At 37.0% G+C, this 19,587-nt stretch overlaps 1 protein-coding gene across 6 annotated transcripts in view; it reads right to left on the minus strand.

The window, feature by feature from the left end:
• ROS1 (ROS proto-oncogene 1, receptor tyrosine kinase) overlaps nt 1-19,587 on the minus strand; it is a 121,250-nt gene that overhangs the window by 60,278 nt on the left and 41,385 nt on the right. For all 6 annotated transcript variants that reach the window (XR_013381554.1, XM_077900790.1, XM_077900797.1 and 3 more), the window contains 6 exons: nt 19,078-19,256; nt 17,049-17,240; nt 12,705-12,805; nt 1,270-1,484; nt 831-991; nt 318-462 (listed from right to left, as the gene is read on the minus strand). Coding sequence is in view for 5 of the 6 variants with exons in the window: in XM_077900790.1 (XP_077756916.1) it covers nt 318-462; nt 831-991; nt 1,270-1,484; nt 12,705-12,805; nt 17,049-17,240; nt 19,078-19,256 (993 nt within the window). In the remaining variant the exon portion in view is untranslated. The remainder of the gene's footprint in view (nt 1-317; nt 463-830; nt 992-1,269; nt 1,485-12,704; nt 12,806-17,048; nt 17,241-19,077; nt 19,257-19,587) is intronic.

Genomic DNA, 19,587 nt, shown 5'->3' on the forward strand with positions numbered 1-19,587 from the left:
AAACTGTCTCTGCTGTTATATTCCCATTTTCCCTATCAAGTGTTTCACAAATTTCCTGAAACAGGTTTCTGCATCAGATATATTATGATAATCAAGTGAAACAGTTTCTAAGAAATCTTTGAAATATGCTTTTGGAATAAATTATGCAGATTTATTTTAATGATGTTATTCTAATCTCTGAGAAGTCATTGAAAGAGTATTGAATCTAAATATATCTACAAAACTGAAAGGTGCCTTTTTAAATTATTAGCTATTTATCCTAGATCATGGAAAGTGAGGTTCTGCCTTTTTTTAAAAAGAAATTTTGACCTGTGTACCTGTTTCAGGTGCTCGAAGTGAGAGAGATGTTTTGGGGCCCTTTCCCCAGTACGTATAAGGAGTGACAGAGAGGTTATATAAGGCATAGGGCTCCAGCCCTTCCACGGTAAATACAGGTAAAAGCTGTTGTTCACTGGCCAGGAACTAAAATATAAGAACAAAACATTATTTTCCTAGTAAAGGTATCATAACATCCTTTATCTCCGAGCTTTGGTGCACATGTAAAGTCAAAATTTGCAATTTGGGAAACACTAATGTTGGTAAATTCCATGTGGTTTCACAAAGACGAGTTAAAATGTATCTAACACACCAGCTGTTACCACTAACCACAAAATGGGAGGAGATTGGCCATACGCAGGGTTCTCGGGAAAAATCTCAATAACCAAATGTTATGGGAACAACAAAGGAGTCAGACGTGCTTGGCAAAAGGAAGGGAGCGCCAATCAGTGCGGGCAGGGCTGATACAGATGGAACAGTCTGAGAAATGGAAGCTACTAGAACCAACACTATACCTTAGAATGAGAGCTGAATTCCACACTGTAGAAGATCACACCCCAATCCACTGCTGGGGGAGCATTCCACAGGATTTGAAAACTTGAAGCATTCCCTTCAATCCTAAATGAAGACTCTGGAACAGAATCTGGGATAACCTTGGGGGTAACAGAAAAGTTGCCTATAGGATGAAAGAAAGAATAGAAGGAGAAAGAATTTAGGATTCTCAATCATCATGGAAAACATAGAAATTAATAGAAATTAATACCCCCAAACAAAATTCCCCTTTCCTTTAATATATCTTGAAAATTTTATTAAGTTGATTGCAAGCAAACCAATGGAAACTGCTAAGGCCTTTTTTCTTTTTTCAAAACAGAATTCTTAAGAAAAAAACACTAACCTAAACATTTATTTAACAAGTCTGAAGGAGAGAGGGTAAGCAGGAATAAAATCTTGTACCTGGCAGAGGCTTGAGGGACGTCTGAATAATCGTAAACTGATTGAATTTGGCTGGTTCCAAAATGGAGACACTGGCTCTCTGACCTATTTCCTGAGCTGTGATAATCCTAAAGCCATTGATCCAGAAGAGCCGACCACTATAGTACATCACTGTATTCTGGGAAATTTCAGAAGTACTCCAGGCTGCAAATTCGGTGATGTTGGTCTCCCCAGTACTGTGAAAACATGACACCAATTAGCCTGTGTACCTAAAGTGGGAGAGGGGCTGGAACATTCCAGTCCTGGAGAGCACATATGTTTGTGAGGGAGTGTTTGTGTTTCCAAAAACAAAACGAAAATCCTTTTAGTTCCATAGAACGTTGCCTTCTAAGATTTTTGTTAAAGTATACCTAAAGCAAATTTTCTAGGACTTCTCTTATTAACGTGATATTGCAATGGCAAGAGGATTACACAGATTTTAGCAAATGCTTTTGATTCTTGTAATACCTTACATGCCCACTGGTTTCTCCTCATTGAGGTGTGCCTCCCTTTTTAAAAAATTTTTATTTATTTATTTGTTTGTTTATTTGAGAGAGAAAGCACAAGTGAGGGAGAGGGAGAAGCAGGCTTGCCACCGAGCAGAGCGCTCAATGCGGGGCTGGATGCAGGACTCCATCTCAGGACCCAGAAATCATGACCCAGCAGAAGGCAGAGGCATAATCCACTGAGCCACCCAGGTGCCCCGCCATTTGCCATTCACTATTCTAGCCTGTTTGGTCCTTCACTTTATACTATTCACAACCGTTGCCCCAGTGATACTTATTAACCTCTTCAGCTTATTCAAAATGCTGCTTTTCAGACTGGGGGATTCAAGTTAACAGATTATTACTAAAACTGATTTTACAGAGTTTTTTTCTCAATGACAGAATTTTACAATGATTTTTATTTTAAAAATCTGCTTGGTGATTTCTAAAGTTACTCCATTTGCCTAGTACTCAATAAAGAAAAACTACCTCAATGATGTTCAGCCTTTTGAAGCAGAGGCTTGACTTTTTTCTAATGATTTCTCTAAATCTTTTTGGGGTGTTAACATTCCCCTCTATGGAAAAGTATAAAGTATGAAGTATGGCATTTGAACTCAAAACACCTAACAGTTTTGATTTCAGAATATCACAATACCTCCTTGACGAAACTGAAACTAAGAGGACCATAACTGGAAGTGAGGAACTAAATAAAGTATATTCACAGTGACTGTTCTCATCATTCTTTTTCTAGTAAAATAATCTATGCATACCTACGCAGTTCTGAGGACAGCATCTGGTTTGTCTTTTGGACTTTCGCCCACTTGTCTAATTTTACACCTTGTTATTTCTACTTCTCATTAGAAATTTCTAGCAACGTTGTGAAATATATAAAACCAAATCCCAAATGGCAGGAAGGAACCTCACCAAGCAGGAGGCTAGCCCTTCTGGACTACCCGCAGAGCTGCTGCAGCCTGTATGTACCCTGTGAACACATTTGTGTGAGTTTTGCTCACTGGGTTGTTTCAACAATCCCAAAATAGTCCTCAGGATAGAGGATTTCCCCACAGGGTGAGACTGGATATCCCTCAGTAACTACTGGCTTGGATTGCCTCTCATTTCCAGCTGAAGACTCCTCCTCTGTAAAAATCTCCTGGGCTAACCAGAAAATTCTTGACCTCCAGTGTTCACGGCACAACTTCAGCAAAACCTCATTGCAGGAGGTCAGTACGGGGCTTCCTTCCATGTGGGATTTCAAACCCTTCGGTCCTCAGCAATAAGTGAAGCTGCATTTAAATCAAAGCTCAAAAAAAAAAAAAAACAGCTCAACCAAAAAGTCATAAAAAGGGATCCCTGGGTGGCGTAGCGGTTTAGCGCCTGCCTTTGGCCCAGGGCGCGATCCTGGAGACCCAGGATCGAATCCCACGTCGGGCTCCTGGTGCATGGAGCCTGCTTCTCCCTCTGCCTGTGTCTCTGCCTTTCTCTCTCTCTCACTGTGTGCCTATCATAAGTAAATAAAAATTTAAAAAAAAAAAAGTCATAAAAAGACAAAACTCTCCCATAAAGTGGGAACTATGTATAGATGACAGCTGAGGTTACTGCATTGACAGTTCATTCATTCACTCATTCATTCAGCAGATGTTCTGTGCCTAGTTCTGCATTAGTCACTAGGAATGCAGTGATAAATAAGACAAGTACATCCCTGCCCTCACAGAATACACAGGCTAGAAGAAAAGGCAGCCTGGCAGAAAACGAGCAAACAAAACCCCTGAACTACACTGAAAAGATAAGTAGAGTGGGTTCCTTAACAAGGAGACCTACTGGGGTCTGGCCAGAAAAAGTCTCCCCTAGGGAACAATGTTTAAAGTGAGCCATGCAGATGGAATACCAGCTAACCGAGGGAACTGAGTCTGGGAACATTCCAGGCAGAGGGAAGAACAAGGGCAGAGGCTCCCCTGGAGTAACATAATCAGTCCTGACATAACTAAATACAGATGAACTTATGATAGGTGCACCTTCTTCAACTTTCAAGTCAGATATGTTGTTATCCTTGTAAATGATTCAATCCTTTATAAACTAAAGGGAATGGATGAACACAGGAGAGGGAAGAGCCATTTCAAGAGTAGCTCTGCTACAGCCATCAAGTTCAGACTATGCCGAGTTGCAGCAAACAGGTCATTTCATATTTACTATAAGCAAGAGCTACACTGACCAATGTAGTAGCCACAAGCCACATGTGACTACTGAGCCCTTGAATACAATTGAGGAACTGATTTTTTTTCATGTTATTTAAATTTAAGTTAAATATTAAAACTAATGTTTGGCTCATATTATGAATCATATGTATCATTTACTAGAAAAAGTATAAGTATTTTGGAAAAATTTAGGCATATAAGCCAACTTTATCAGCTGTAAATTTTCCAAAATCTCAACACAGATCAAGTATTTCCTATGAAAACAATGTACAAACTGAGATGTGCTATATATGTAAAATACCCTCTGGATACACAAGAACTAATATGAATTAATAATTCACTTGTATCTTTTTACTTTTCAATAAGGCAACTAGGAAATCTATAATTACATATGTAGTTCACATTATATCTGTATTAGTGCCGATCTAGATTAAGGAAAAGGAAATTAACAAATAGAAGAAAGAATGTAGGCTATATATAAGAAAAAAGTCTCTGTCAGATGCTCTGGAATCCCTATCTTTATGTACAATTTTTATTTCCTGATATGATAAAAAAGGAAGACTTGGAGGGCAAAAGTGTCTGTCCATTGTGTAACCTTACAAGCACTGCAGCACTCCATTGTGAATGCATACAAGAAAACATTATTAACCTTGAGATGAGGAAGTGTGTTTTTAAAGGAGAAACTTCCTTTCTCTATCTATTCATTCTAATGATATCAATTCTCTGGATGCTTGAGGAGCTGGGCTCTCAAAGAATGCTAACTAATCAGCTGTCTGGGATGTACAGACACAGAATGAACCATAATCTTTCAGGACACTGTCACTCTAAGCATTTTATCTTGGCAATCCGATTACCGGTATCTTACATTTCTAGGGAAAGGAACAACCAGTGTTCTGTGGTTCACAGGTGGGAAACAAGTCAGAGCTATATGCCATAGTAGATATGAAATAATTGGTTACTCAGATTGTTGTGTATTTGTTTGTACACAATCTATGTTTATATACATATTCAGGTGTGTATACTCCTTTTTCATAGTCTCCATGATAAAGAGGTTTTCCAGTAATCAAAAAAATGCATTTTTTAATCTAACAGTAGTCTTGTCATTGTCCTCATGGACCAGGAGTTCTTCACCTTCATAAGATTAGACTCTTGAAAATTGCTGAAAAGTATGGATCCTTAATCTCAGGATACTCACACACATCCTGAAGTCCACCATGAACTCCCTGGGGTCTAAGAACCCAATATTAGAAAACTCTTCCCTAGAAGAGCTACATGCAAAAGAATAGAACTTAACCACTTTCTTACACCATATACAAAAATAAACTCACAATGGATTAAAAATCTAAATGGGAAACCTGAAACCATATAAATCTTAGAAAAGAGCACAGGCAGTAATTTTTTCTGACATTGGCCTTTGTAACATTTTTCTAGATAGGTCTCCTGAGGCAAGGGAAATAGAAGCAAAAATAAACTATTGGGACTACATAAAAAAAAAAAAAAAACTTCTGCACAGTGAAGGAAACAATCAACAAAACTAAAAGACAACCTACTGAATGGAAGAAGATATTTGCAAATGACATATTCAATAAAGAGTTAGTATCCAAAATATATAAGAACCTGATACAACCCAATACCCAAAACACAAATAATCTAGCTAAAATAGGTAGAAGACATGAAAAGACATTTCTCCAAAAAAGACATACATATGGCCAACAGACACAAGAAAAGATGCTCAACATCACTTATCAGAGACACACAGATCAAAACTATGGTGAGATATCACCTCACACCTGTCAGAATGGCTAATATCAAAAACACAAGAAACAACAAGTGTTGGCAAAGATGTGGAGAAAAAGGAACCTTCATGCACTATTGGTGGGAATGCAAACTGGTGCAGCCACCGTGGAAAGCATATGGAGTTTCCTCAAAAAATTAAAATTAGAACTACTCTAAGACCCAGTAATTTCACCACTGGGTATTTACCCAAAGAATAGAAAAACACTAATGTGAAAGGATATGTGCACCCCTGTGTTTACTGCAGCATTATTTACAATAGCCAAATTATGGAAGCAGCCCATGCATCCATCTATAGATACATAGATGATAGATGATAGATAGATAGATAGATAGATAGATAGATAGATAGATAGATGATAGATAGACATGTGCATATATATATACATATATAATGGAATATATCATGATATATATATCATGGAATATTATTCAGCCATAAAAAAGAATGAAATCTTGCCATTTGCAACAACATGGATTGAGCTAGAGGGTATGATGTAAGCCAAATAAGTCAGTCAGAGAAAGACAAATACCATATAATTTCATTCATATGTGGAATTTAAGAAACAAAACAAATGAACAAAGGAAAAAAGAGAGAGACAGACTCTTAACTATAGAGAACAAACTGATGGCTAACAGAGAGGAGGTGGGTAGGGGAATAGGTGAAATAGGTGGTGGGAATTAAACAGTACACTTATCATGATGAGCACGAACTAATATGCAAAACTGTTGAATCACTATATTGATCACTATATTAAACATTTGAAACTAATAGAACATTACATGTTAACTATACTGGAATTAAAATTAAAAACTTAATAAAAGTGAAAAACGAAAAATATATAAGAAAAAAAAGATAATTCCTATTTAAAAAATCTCTGCCCTAGCGCATTAGCTTTTATTTTACTTTAACCTTTTACTGACCATCTCTCTGTTTAACCATGTATCATTATGCAAATTTGCACACCTCTGGGCCTGTTTCTCTATGAAATAAAATTATTTCTAAATTTTCCTAATGATTTAATGTCCTATATTTTAATCTGAGATATGTAACCACTACCTCAAAGTTAAAAAATGTTGACTGTGTATCAGTTTTTTTTCTTGGACAGAGATGGCGAAGGGACACAGAGAGAGAGAGAAAATCTTGAGCAGACTCCATGATCAGCACAGAGCCCTATGCAGGGTTTGATCTCATGACCTAAACCAAAACCAAATCAGACATTCAACCAACTGAACCACCTAGGTGCATGAATGTTGGCTTTTTAAATGAAAAACAGTAGCAAACATGGATTTCATGCAGTAGGCAAAAGTAAATTATATGACAAGTACACAGAGTTGAAGGTAATAATTGCAACTATATTGTCATATTTTTTTTAATTTAGGCTCCACACTGGAGCCTTTTTTTTTTTTTTTTTTAAGTTAGGCTCCCTATGCAGAGCTTGTTGCTAGGATCAAGACCTGAGCTGAGATCAAGAGTCTGGCACTCAACCAGTTGAGTCACCTAAGCACCCCTTGTCATAAATTTTTTAATTCATGAAACAAAATATTTTGAATATTGACTATGAAGAGAGGAGCAAAGAACTAAGACAAATGGAAGTCAAACATCAAGATGGGGATCCCTGGGTGGCGCAGTGGTTTAGCGCCTGCCTTTGGCCCAGGGCGTGATCCTGGAGACCCGGGATCGAATCCCACGTCGGGCTCCCGGTGCATGGAGCCTGCTTCTCCCTCTGCCTGTCTCTGCCTCTCTCTCACTCTCTCTCTGTGACTATCATAAATAAATAAAAATTAAAAAAAAAATTAAGATGGTAGATTTAAACCCAAGTATATCAATAATTATATTAAATGTAAATGAACCAAGCATCCAAATAAAAGAAACTGTCAGATTGCATAAAAAAGCAAAATCCCATATGCTGTTTACAAGAAACATACTTTTTTTTTTTTTTTAATTTTTTATTTATTTATGATAGTCACAGAGAGAGAGAGAGAGAGGCAGAGACACAGGCAGAGGGAGAAGCAGGCTCCATGCACCGGGAGCCTGATGTGGGATTCGATCTTGGGTCTCCAGGATCGCGCCCTGGGCCAAAGGCAGGCGCCAAACCGCTGCGCCACCCAGGGATCCCAGAAACATACTTTAAATGTAAAGACAAGGGCGCCCAGGTGGCTCCATTGGTTAAGCATCTGCCTTCGGATCAGGTCATGATCTCAGGGTACTGGGATCCAGACTTGTGTTGGGTTCCCTACTCAGTGGGGAATCTGCTTTTTCCTCTCCCTCTTTGTCTCCCCCTCCTATCATTCTCTCTCTCTCTCTCTCTCTCTCTCTCAGATAAACAAATAAAATCTTTCTAAAAATAAATAAATAAGCACAAAAACTGATTAAAAGTAATGGGATGGAAAGAGATGTACCTTGCAAACATTAAGCATAAGTGAGCTGCTGGAACTAAACTGGTATCAGACAAAGTGGTCCCTAAGATGTAGAGTAGTACCATAGACTAATGAGGGTATTTTATAGTGATAAAAGGCAATATAGTCAGGTATATAGGTGACAATATAAACACAAAGCACCCAGATACATCAACTAAAGAGAACTACAGGCAAATCTACAATCATAGTTGAAGACTTTAACACCTCTTTCTCAGTGATAGATAATATAAGTAGACATAAATATTTTAACTATAGTATCAACCAATTTACATACTTGACAGTTATACTACTATATAACTACTGTCAGACTACTGTCAGACTACTATATCAGACAAGAGCAGAATAAATATTCTTCTTTAAAAAAAAAAAGGTTTCATTTATTTATTCATGATAGTCACAGAGAGAGAGAGGCAGAGACACAGGCAGAGGGAGAAGCAGGCTCCATGCAGGGAGCCCTACATGGGATTCAATCCTGGGTCTCCAGATCATCCCCCGGGCCAAAGGCAGGCGCTAAACTAAACCACTGCGCCACCTAGGGATTCCAATATTCTTCTTTAGTGCACATGGAACATTCGCCATGATATACCCTATGGTGGGCGATAAAATAATCCCAAATAAATGTCAAAACATTGAAATTATATGAGGTACGTTCTTTGGCCACAATGATATTAAATTATAAATTATACCTAAACAATCCCAAAATACTTCAAAACTAAGCAACATACATTTTAAAAATATATGGATCAGAGAAAACTAATAAGGGAAATTAGAAAACATTTTGAAATCAATGATAATGAAACACAACATGCTAAAGTTTGCGGAATACAATATGATCTCTAAAAGAAACTTACAGCTTTAAATGTCAATATTATAAAAACATTAGTGAAATGATATGAACATAATGATTTCTCCTTTCATCTTCAAAAGCTAGAAGTAGAAGAGGAAATTATACCCAAAATAAGTAAAAGAAGAAATAATAAAAATAATACTAGAAAGAGGTGAAATAGAAAAGGGAAAAACAGAGAGAAAAAAGCAACAAATCTAGAAGCTAGTTCTTTAAAAACATTAATAATCTGATAAACCCTTAACAAAAGTGATCAGGAAAAAAATATACCAATATCAGAGATATAAAAGGACATCAATACAGACCTTATAGACATTGAAGTGTTAACTTGGAACTATTATTAAATTTAATTTGACAACTCATTCAAAATGGATAAATTCCTTAATAGACATGAATTACCAAAATTGATTCAAGAGGAAATAAAAATTTAAATAACTCTATATCTTTAAAACTTATTAAATTTTAATCACACAATTTTCTACAAAGAAAACTCCAGGCCCAGATGAATTCACTGGGGGATGCTATTAAAACTTAAGGAAGAATTAATATCAATGCTATAGAAACACTCAGAAAATTGAGAAGGAAATGTTTCCTAATTCATTTTAAAATAATACTATAAACCCTCACTAAAGCATTCTGCATGAAACCAGAGCAGCGAATTTAGCAATGAATCAAGATGCAAAGTCAATATACAAAAATCAATTGAATTTCTCCATACTAGTTAATAAGCATTTAGAAAATGGAATTTTTAAAACATCACTTATAAACCATCAAAAAAAATCAGAATATTAAGGATTAATTAATGAAAGATGAGCAAAACTTCTACTTACACTGAAAACTATAAAACACTGCTGAAAGAAACTAAAGAAAGTCTAAATAAATGGTGAGAAACACCATTTTTATTGATTGGAAGACTCAGTATTTTATGATGTCCATTCTCCCTAAACTTATAAAAGATTTAAAATTCCAACAGGCTAGGGGTGCCTGGATAGCTCAGTTGGTTAAGTGACCGACTCTTGATTTCAACTCAGGTCATGATCTCAGGGTTTGACATCAAACCCCACACCAGGTTCTGCACTCAGCCCAGAGTCTGCTTAAGATTCTCTCCCTCTCTTTCTGCCCCTCCTTCTGCTTTAATGCTAAATAAATAAATAAATAAAATCCTTTTTAAAAATTCTGATAGGCTTTATTCTAGAAATTAGGGAGATGATTTTTAAATTTGTTTGGAAAGACAAAGGATGAAGAATAGCCAAAGAAAAAACACTAAAAAAGAAAAACAAATTGAGGACTTAATATTACCTATCTTTAAGTCTTTTCCTAATTTATAGTAATCAAGAAGACTAAGCAAATTATCAAAGGAAAGAAAGAGTCTAAAAATAGACCCAAATATGCTCAGTCAAATAATTTTAAACAAGGGCATCAAAGCAATTAAATAACAAGCAGCAAATTCTTTTAACAAATGGTACTGGAGGGGCACCAGGATAGCTCAGTTAAGCATCTGACTCTTGATTTCAGGTCAGGTCATGATCTCAGGCTCTGCACTGGGCATGGAGCTTGCTTAAGACTCTCTCTCTCTGGGGCACCTGAGTGGCTCAGTAAGTTAAGCGTCTGCCTTTGGCTCAGCCACGATCTCAGAGTCCTGGGATCAAGCCCCAAGTCAGCCTCCCTGCTTGATGAGGAATCTGCTTGTCTCTTTCCCTCTGCTCCTCCCCTCCCACCCACCCCTACTCATGTGCGTGCTCTCTCTCTCAAATAGATAAAGTCTTTCTAAAAAATTCCCTCTCCCTCTCCCTCTGCCCCACCCCCCACTCTCTCTCTCCCTCTCTAAAAACAAAGAAACATAAATGGTGATAGGAGAATTGGATATTCCTATAAGAAAGAAACATCTAAAAAGCAGTATCTAAAAGCCATATCTAAAAACAATTTTAGATGGATAATATATTAAATATGGAAACTAAAACAATTTTTAAAAGCATCATATAAAATCTTCACAACCTTAGGATAGGCAAAGGTTTCTTATAGAAGACACAGAAAACAAACCATAAAGAAAGTAATTCATAAATTGGGTTAAGTCAAAATTTAAAACTTCTGCTCATGAAAACGTACCACCAACAAATAGAGAGGTAGGTCAAATGCTGGGAAGAAAATATTCACAACACGTATATTTAACAATGGATTTATATACAGAATACCTAAAGATCTCCTGCATTCCAATAATGAAAAGATATACAGCCAATTAAATACGGAGAAAAATATTTGAACAGCCACATTATGAAAGATGATATATAAATAGTCAATAACAAATGAAAAAGAGATCAAAATTGTTAGTCAATTAAAAAAATTGTTAGTCATTGTCAAGTGTAAATTAAAAGCGCAATGATATACTGCTACACACAACAGTGAATGGTGAAATTTTAAAGATTGCCGAATCCAATTGTTGGGAGGATGTGGAAGACCCAGAACTCTTATACATCTCTGAGGGGAATGTAAAATGGTATGAACCCTTTGAAAACCAGGAAATTACTTAAGAAGTTAAGCATATATTTCCCCTATCTCCCAGTAATTCGACTTGTAGGTATTTATCCAAGAATATGTCCACAACAAGCTCTCCAAATAAATATTTGTACAGTTTTATCCATCATAATCAAAACTGGGAAGCAATCCAAAATGTCCATGAAGAGGAGAATAGATACGCAAACTATGGGATGTTCATGCAATGGAAAACCACTCAGGAATAAAAAGAGAAGACTAATACATGTAACAACATGAATAAATCATAAAGATATTATACCAAGTAAAAGAATCCAGACACAAAAAGTACATATTTCTGGTGGGGGGGGGGGAGTGGGAAGGGGCACAGGAAAACTTCTGTGATGATGGATATATCTGTATCTTAAAATGTATTTGCCAAAACTGATATGCTGGAGCACTGAAGATCTGAGCATTTTATATTATGTCTATTACATCTAATTTTTATTTTTTTAAAGATTTTTATTTATTTATTTATTCATAGAGATGCAGAGAGAGAGAGAGAGAGGCAGAGACACAGGCAGAGGGAGACGCAGGCTCCATGCAGAGAGCCCGATGCGGGACTCGATTCCGGGTCTCCAGGATCATGCCCCGGGCTGCAGGCGGCGCTAAACCGTTGCGCCCCCGGGGCTGCCCTACATCTAATTTTTAAAAGCAAAATTGTAATAAAAAAAAAAGTCTAGAAGAAATGCGGGAGAAAAAAATACCTGACAGCACCATTATGGGAGATGTGGTGATGCCAACAAGAGAAATGGGGACTTAGTTTGAGAACACAGATCAAGAGAATTATTTATGTGCTTCCTCCCACTCTAGTTTTCATGTGTGCCATACAGGAAGATTTCTGCCTAACTCCATCATGTACACTCTGCTTTGTTAAGATGAGGGGCAAAACATATCCATCCATTTCCTGGGCTCTTGAGAAGCGTTCTTCTCGGTATCTCCACCGTATTCTCTTTCTACCCCTTCCCAGTATTTCCCATGTTCTATTGGAAGTAGTTGTTTACAAACCTATCTTTCCCCACAAGCACAATGCCTGTAAAAACAGTGGATAATTAGTAAATGTTTATTGGAAAAAAATTAATTTTCACATAACTGAAGGGGTAAGTCATTCTCATTCTCAACCAGTTGTTTTCAAGGGATATTATTACTTACCTCTGCCCCCGAAGAACAGCTGCATACAGGTGAATACATTGACTGTCTTGAACCAACCAATACAGAAGCCCATCACTAAGGTCTAAAGTTAGAGCAATTACCTAAATAGAAAATAAGGTAAAATGAATCAATTATATGTTTGGAGGATACTTTTGTGAATAACTCACACTCAAGCTATACATCTCTCTTTAACATCCTCCTTGGAACAATAAACTCAGTGATTTTTACCTTTCTCTAAATATAAAAATTATATGAGTGTGTCTGTTATGCCATTTGGGATATGGTTTCCTAAATATCCTCCAACGGCAGGGACTTCTATAAACTTAGCTCTGGTGGTTCTCAAAGTATGATTCTTGGACCAGCAGCATCAGCAACACCTGGAAACTTATCACAAATTCTCAACCCCATTTCAGGTCCGACTGAATCAGGAACTTTGAGCCATTGCGTTAAGACTTGCCTAAAGCTAGCCATAACTTTGGACTCTGGCCACACAAGCCAATGAGTATCGTTGTTTAAATCTATTATTCTCAAACATTGATGCACATTAGGATCACTTGTTGAGCTCATTAAACCCCTCAATTCCCAGAGTGCCTCCTACTAAATTATAATTTCTGGAGATGGAACCCAGTTTCTACTGTGTTTCAAAATTCCCCAGATAATTCTGTCACCAAGCTTGAGAACCAATGTTTTGAGCTGCTTTCAGGATTTTCTCTTTATCTCTGAAATTTGCAAGCTTCACTATTATGTGTTGGTCTATTTTTGTTGATTTTGTGAGGGGTCCTCTCTCTCTTGGATTTGAATGCCTATCTCCTTCCCCAGATTAGGGAAGTTCTCAGCTATGATTTGCTCAAATATACCAACTGGCCCTTTCTTTCTCTCTCTTCATCCTCAGGCGCTCCAATAATTCTGATGTGGGTTCTTTTCATTGCGTCACAATAGCCTCTCCTCGTGGGCTATTATTTGCTTTTCTCTCTTTTCCTTAGCTTCCTTCCTTTCCATCAACTTGTCTTCTATGTCACTTGCTCTCTCTTCTCTCTTCTGCCTCATTTACCCTAGTTGTTAGAACATCCAATTTAGACTGCACCTCGGGTAGAGTATTTTTAATTTCAGCCTGATTAGATCTCATTTCAAGAACAAATGTTTTAAGCCATTTAAAATTACATTTCTGTTAATTACAACCAAAATGTCTTGACACATTTAAAAAATATAATATACACAGGGCTTTATGTGTTATAATTAGAGTCATGTATACATAAAGTTCTATTTCCACCTAACATCTGAAAACCACTCCTTACTCATCTTTCCTTGCCGTCTTGTAACACTGCAGTGTTAATTTTGTGTCCAGTTGTCTAGATGAGGCCTGAGGAAAGACTGCTTCTCCTATGAAATAGATTGCTTGGATAGAAGTTACAATTCAAGGGAACTCTTTTGCTTTCTTTGGCTTTAGAGGTATTTTTCAAATAACCTGAGATTGTCAGGTGTCTGACCTCAGAGTGGTGGACAATTTCTATAGCAGACCTAGAGGCTAATAGGGATCAAGGACTAAAGTTGATGACTACATCTTTAATAAGACACTTCAGCATAAAAACAAAAATGATGAGCCAGTGAGAAATGTAAAAGGAAGACAACAAGGTAGCCAAGAACTAAAAATTCTTGCTGACAGGTTCCCCAAGGCCTGCTACAAAGGCATATCACTGCAAGAACCTCCAGCTGTCATATACATCACAGCCTTCTGTCTTCAAGGAAACTCAACCTACTTCTTTCCCACAAGATTTTTAAAAACTATTCTAGCAATCCCCAGCTTTTGGGGAGTTGAATCACGTCCTTGCCTTAGGCTAAAAGAAATGTATTGATTATTGTTTCAGTTAAAGAAAATCATATTAATCTTGTATGGTTATTTATAATGAGATACACTTGAGTTTTCCAAATTACAAAGTCTATTTTTATCTCTTAAAAAAGAATATTCTACTGGACCCCTGGGTGACTCAGTGGTTGAGCATCTGCCTTTGGCTCAGGGCGTGATCCCGGAGTCCTGAGATCGAGTCCCATATCGGGCTCCCCAGAGGGAGCCTACTTCTCCCTCTGCCTATGTCTCTGCCTCTCTCTGTGTGTCTCTCATAAATAAATAAAATCTTTTAAAAAAGAATGTTCTATGATTCCCTATTCTAAAATACAACAAACTATTCAAGCTGTAGGTGAATTTTAGGTATTAGGTCATTACCCTATTCCTTTGCATCAGTCATTTGGGTCCAGATTTAAACAGAGCCAGAGGACATTCCATAAATCTTTGGTAACCATTGTTATGTCTAATAATGCCCATGCCTTGGAAATAATCCCTTTGATCTAAACTAAAAGCTTGAGGTTTAATCCTATGGTAAAATGTACTATGCACTATGAGCTTGCTTAATCCATCAGATGTGGCAAAGGGTATCTATTTACTTCAGATGAATATTGCACTGCATTCTCCCTTTGAATCACACAAATATGAAGTCTTTCTATAAGTAATTGGCTGATTACTTAATCATACCTGTAGATTGCAAAGTATCTCATGACTCCATGATAAACCTATGAGTAATGTATGAAGGAATGACAGTGAAATGGAGAATTTTGCTCAGTGCAAAAGTCACCTTCAAAACACCCACTAGCATTAATGGAAGCAGATGGGTAAGACATCAAGCCACGGAACCAGAACACAGATTTGCATGAGCAACAACACTCATCAGCCAGTGAGAGGATTTGGAGTGAAGATTTAAAGAGGGATATATTTTCTCAAACATGCTGAGAAATCTAATTTTTCACTCATTTACAGAAAAGTCCCCAGGGCTACTGCAGAACTTTTCTAAGTGAATATATCTCAAATGACCAGACTGGAGCAGTGGGGTAGATTACTGACAAAGCCCCAGGAATAGATAGAAAGTTACTCTTGAGATAATATTATCTTTAATATGCTTTTACAAAAATAAAAGTGCTTTGCCCTAAAATTTATTATTGAGACATAAAAAATATACTATATACTCTCTTGCATTCAGACTCAAGTGGCTCCAAAATAGAATCAAGGGATATTTTTATGATTTGACAGGAATGATTAATCTTTGGATATAGAGCATAAATTTTTATTTCTTTTAAATATCTATGCTATAATCTATATATGCAAATAAGGTCTTTTTTTTTTTGAAGATTTTATTTATTTGATAGAGAGAGAGCACAAGCAGGGGGAACTGAAGCTGGAGCAGCAGGCTCCCCACTGAGCAGAGAGCCCCGACATGGAGCTTGATCCCAGGACCCAGGAATCATGATCTGACACCAAGGTAGATACTTAACAGACTGAGCCACCCAGGGGCCCCAGCAAAATAAGCTCTTTTAAGTACCGTGAGAATTACAGCCCATGTATTCTGGAATTGAGGATCATGTGACTCACAATTTGTTTATAAATGACCTGGTATATTTGTATTTATGTATATTTATATTTATCTCTACTGACAGAAAAAGATTATTTAAAAAATAAGAAAAATTTTAAAGAATAGCCTAGGTAGAAGTAGTATGAATGTTTTCTTTCTTTTTTCATGCTTTTCTGTGATTTCCAAGTTCCTACAGCAAGCATATGTTATTGTTATGATCAGGAAACATGAAATTTAGAAATTTAGATGAATAGCTACAGCATATCAAGAAAATAGGTATTGCTTTTATAAGCTGAGGAAGTAACCTGTGTCTAGAAACATTCTTATATCAGGGGTGTTCTTCAGATTTCGTTAGAATCAAAAGAACTTAACTACTGAGTGGTTACCAAGTGCCTGGAACTATTCTCAGTACCTTCCATTAGTTATCTCATTTAATCTTTGTAACAACCCTAAGAGGTAGGACAATTGCTCATATTCTCGTTTTGCAGATAGGAAACAGACAAAGAGAAGTCACATAATGTGCTTAAGAGTCACCATTTTTAGAGTTTTTCAGTACCCAAAATCAACTGAATATAATAAAACATCTAAGCAGTCAGTACCCAAAATTGATGGAAAATAATAAAACATCTAATCATTATGCTGCAAGAAGCTCTAAAATATCCAATTTCTGAAGACTATAAAAACAGTCAAATTAAAATGCTTTCAAGGAGGAGTCTACTCAAAATAAAGCAAATTATAAAATTCTCCACATTGTGTTTTAATTTATTTAATCAATTATGACAATAAAATAAGACTTAGAGAAATTTTGGTTATACAAAGACCTTGACAGTATTTCCTTACAGATTCTACTGAACTATTCACAATAAGCAGAAACAGTGTTGTCATAACTATACAATGGAACTATTTAATATTAGTAAATGATCAGATCTTATTTTTAATTCATCACCTTTTTCCCAGAAAACCAAGGCTGTGCTTGTAGGATAAGGGAACTTTCTCCATTTAGCCTGGTGCTCTCGACTGAGTACAGTGTGGTCCAATAGAGATAACCGCCAACTGAATCCACCACCATATCATTCACCAACAACTTCACGTGAGTCACAATGTCTGTGTGCCCTGTCAACAGAGACTGCCTTTGTATCTGTAAAACATGATTGTACGGTTGGTTAATAATTTTCACATGACATGGTTATTTCTGAGTAGCTTATCGCAATCTTAGTAAATTACTGCATTCATCCAATCATGAATATTTATTAGCACTATGTGCTGGGTAGTGTGCAAACCTTTGGAATCATAATAGTCACGGTAGCTGACTCTAGAAAAAAAAGGAGGTAAATTTATTTTGAGTCAAAATACTTACTTTTCCTAATCATACAACCAGACAAGTGAAACACTGCTAGGTAAGAATACATTTGATTGGACTCCAGGAGAAGATGTATATATCTTGATAAATGATGATGTATCTCCTTACTCATCTCTATCAGTATATTTCCCTGATATTAATTACTGCCATTACTGAATACTTACTATGTGTCCGGCAGTGTACACTTTTATCTTTAAAATATTAGCTTTTGTAACCCTAACATTATGTCTATAAAGGATTTCTATCACAAGTTAGCTGGGTTCAAAGAAGTAAAGTAATTTTTCCTGAAGTTAAGCAGTTTTGTAAGGGATAGAGCAAATACTTGAGAGCAGTTTCTACATCCACTCTTCCACTTCCTCCTTCAAAATTATTTTTAAACTAATCCATTTTAGGGAATATTCTCAGATTTACCCCACTCAACTCCATTCCACCCGCATATCATTGGCACTTATGAATTCAGACTCTTACCACATCGCTTTGTCTAAATACATTGCTTTGTATGCTTCTTCTCTTATTTTATGTATGTATTTTATCTCATCAAAAGAACAAGGACAAGTAGCGATGGTTTGTACAACACTGAATATACTAAAAAAAACAATGTATTTTATACGATAAAAGGGCGAACTTTATCATATGTGAATTGTAGCTCATAAAGTTGATTTTTTTAAAAGCTGATACATGTGTACTATTTACTTCCTATTCCCTACTATGCCTGTCCTCATGGCTCTCAACACATTGGTAATGGATAAATGATTGCTGAGTGAATAAATGAATGGACAATAAGTCCCCACCTGATAAGAAAATGATTCCAGAACCATATTTGTGGATCTGTCAGACCAGTATTCTCATCTTTGACCATCCTTCTCTTCAAAGTGTACCACTACACAGATGTGCAGGATATCTTCATTTTGCATCCAGCGACACTGTCCACCCTCGCCACCCTACTCTGCGCCTTCAAAGGCTGGTGCCATAGACTGCATCAACTGGATTCTCTTATTCTCTGGCTTCCAGTGACATTCAGCCAACGGAAGCACTGGTGGAAGATCAGAGGGCAGAAAGATAGAAGGAGTGGGGCCCTTATTGCCTCAGGTCACTCCTTGCCAGACCATCCCTTCTGACACTGGCTGGGTGTCATGCCAGCAATTCCTATAGCTATAGCCCTCACCAGAGTCTTCCTCTTCAGCCCCTTGGCCCCCACATGCCTGAAGGCGGTTATATCTTCCACCTTACTCGCCCAGGGCATGCTTCACTATCCTTTGCTGATTTTCCTTAGCCCTCACCACATCTTTGGAAACAGTCCCTTCATTGGGTTTTCTTTAATCATCTCTTTGGAGTATGCCATCTTCCTCCAAGACACTGACCCACAGATGAACATTTTAATATATTCAAGATATTATTGAAAATAAATAGCTAGTACACTGAATAGCAATATAAAGCTTTCTTTACATAGAAATCCCCTTTCATTAAAAAGTGAGTAGGTTTGGAGACAAATATTAAATAAATAATAGCATAAGTGGCATACCACTATGAAAACAAAATCATGAAAATGACATGTATGTCACTGAAGTGGGTGGGGATTGTCATAGAACATCCAGAATGCTGAGCTTGAACTTACCACGTATGTCTTTCCAGCCCAGTAGAGAAATTGACCCAGCCAATCAAAAGCTAAAGCCCCTGCTCCTGAAATGTTGGGTATGTGATAATTCTCTGAGATATCCGTCCCATTCAGCAGCCACACGTAAACATCACCTTTCACGTCGCTGTAGTAGAGGCTGTTGTTATACCAATCCATGTCTCAAAACAAAGTGAATTGGTAGCAGTTATTTTTCACGTATGCCAGCATAACCGAGGCAAGTCAACAAAATCACAAAGCACATACTAACATGATATTCATAAGAACCTCAGGGATCTATCCAGAATGTTCCAATAATGTTCTCTCAAAATCTCAATCCCTGGGACCAGGGAGAGGTACTAATATTCACTGAGCCCCTCCTCTTTGCCAAACATTGTCCCAGGCACTTAAAATATCTCACTTAAATCAGAAAACAAAGGTATGAAGTAGGAATTACCCCATTTTTGACTTGGTGGACCTGAGACTCAGAGATATTATCTATTTTGCCCAAGG

This window comes from Canis aureus, chromosome 1 (assembly GCF_053574225.1).
Source record: "Canis aureus isolate CA01 chromosome 1, VMU_Caureus_v.1.0, whole genome shotgun sequence".
Lineage (NCBI taxonomy): Eukaryota > Metazoa > Chordata > Mammalia > Carnivora > Canidae > Canis > Canis aureus.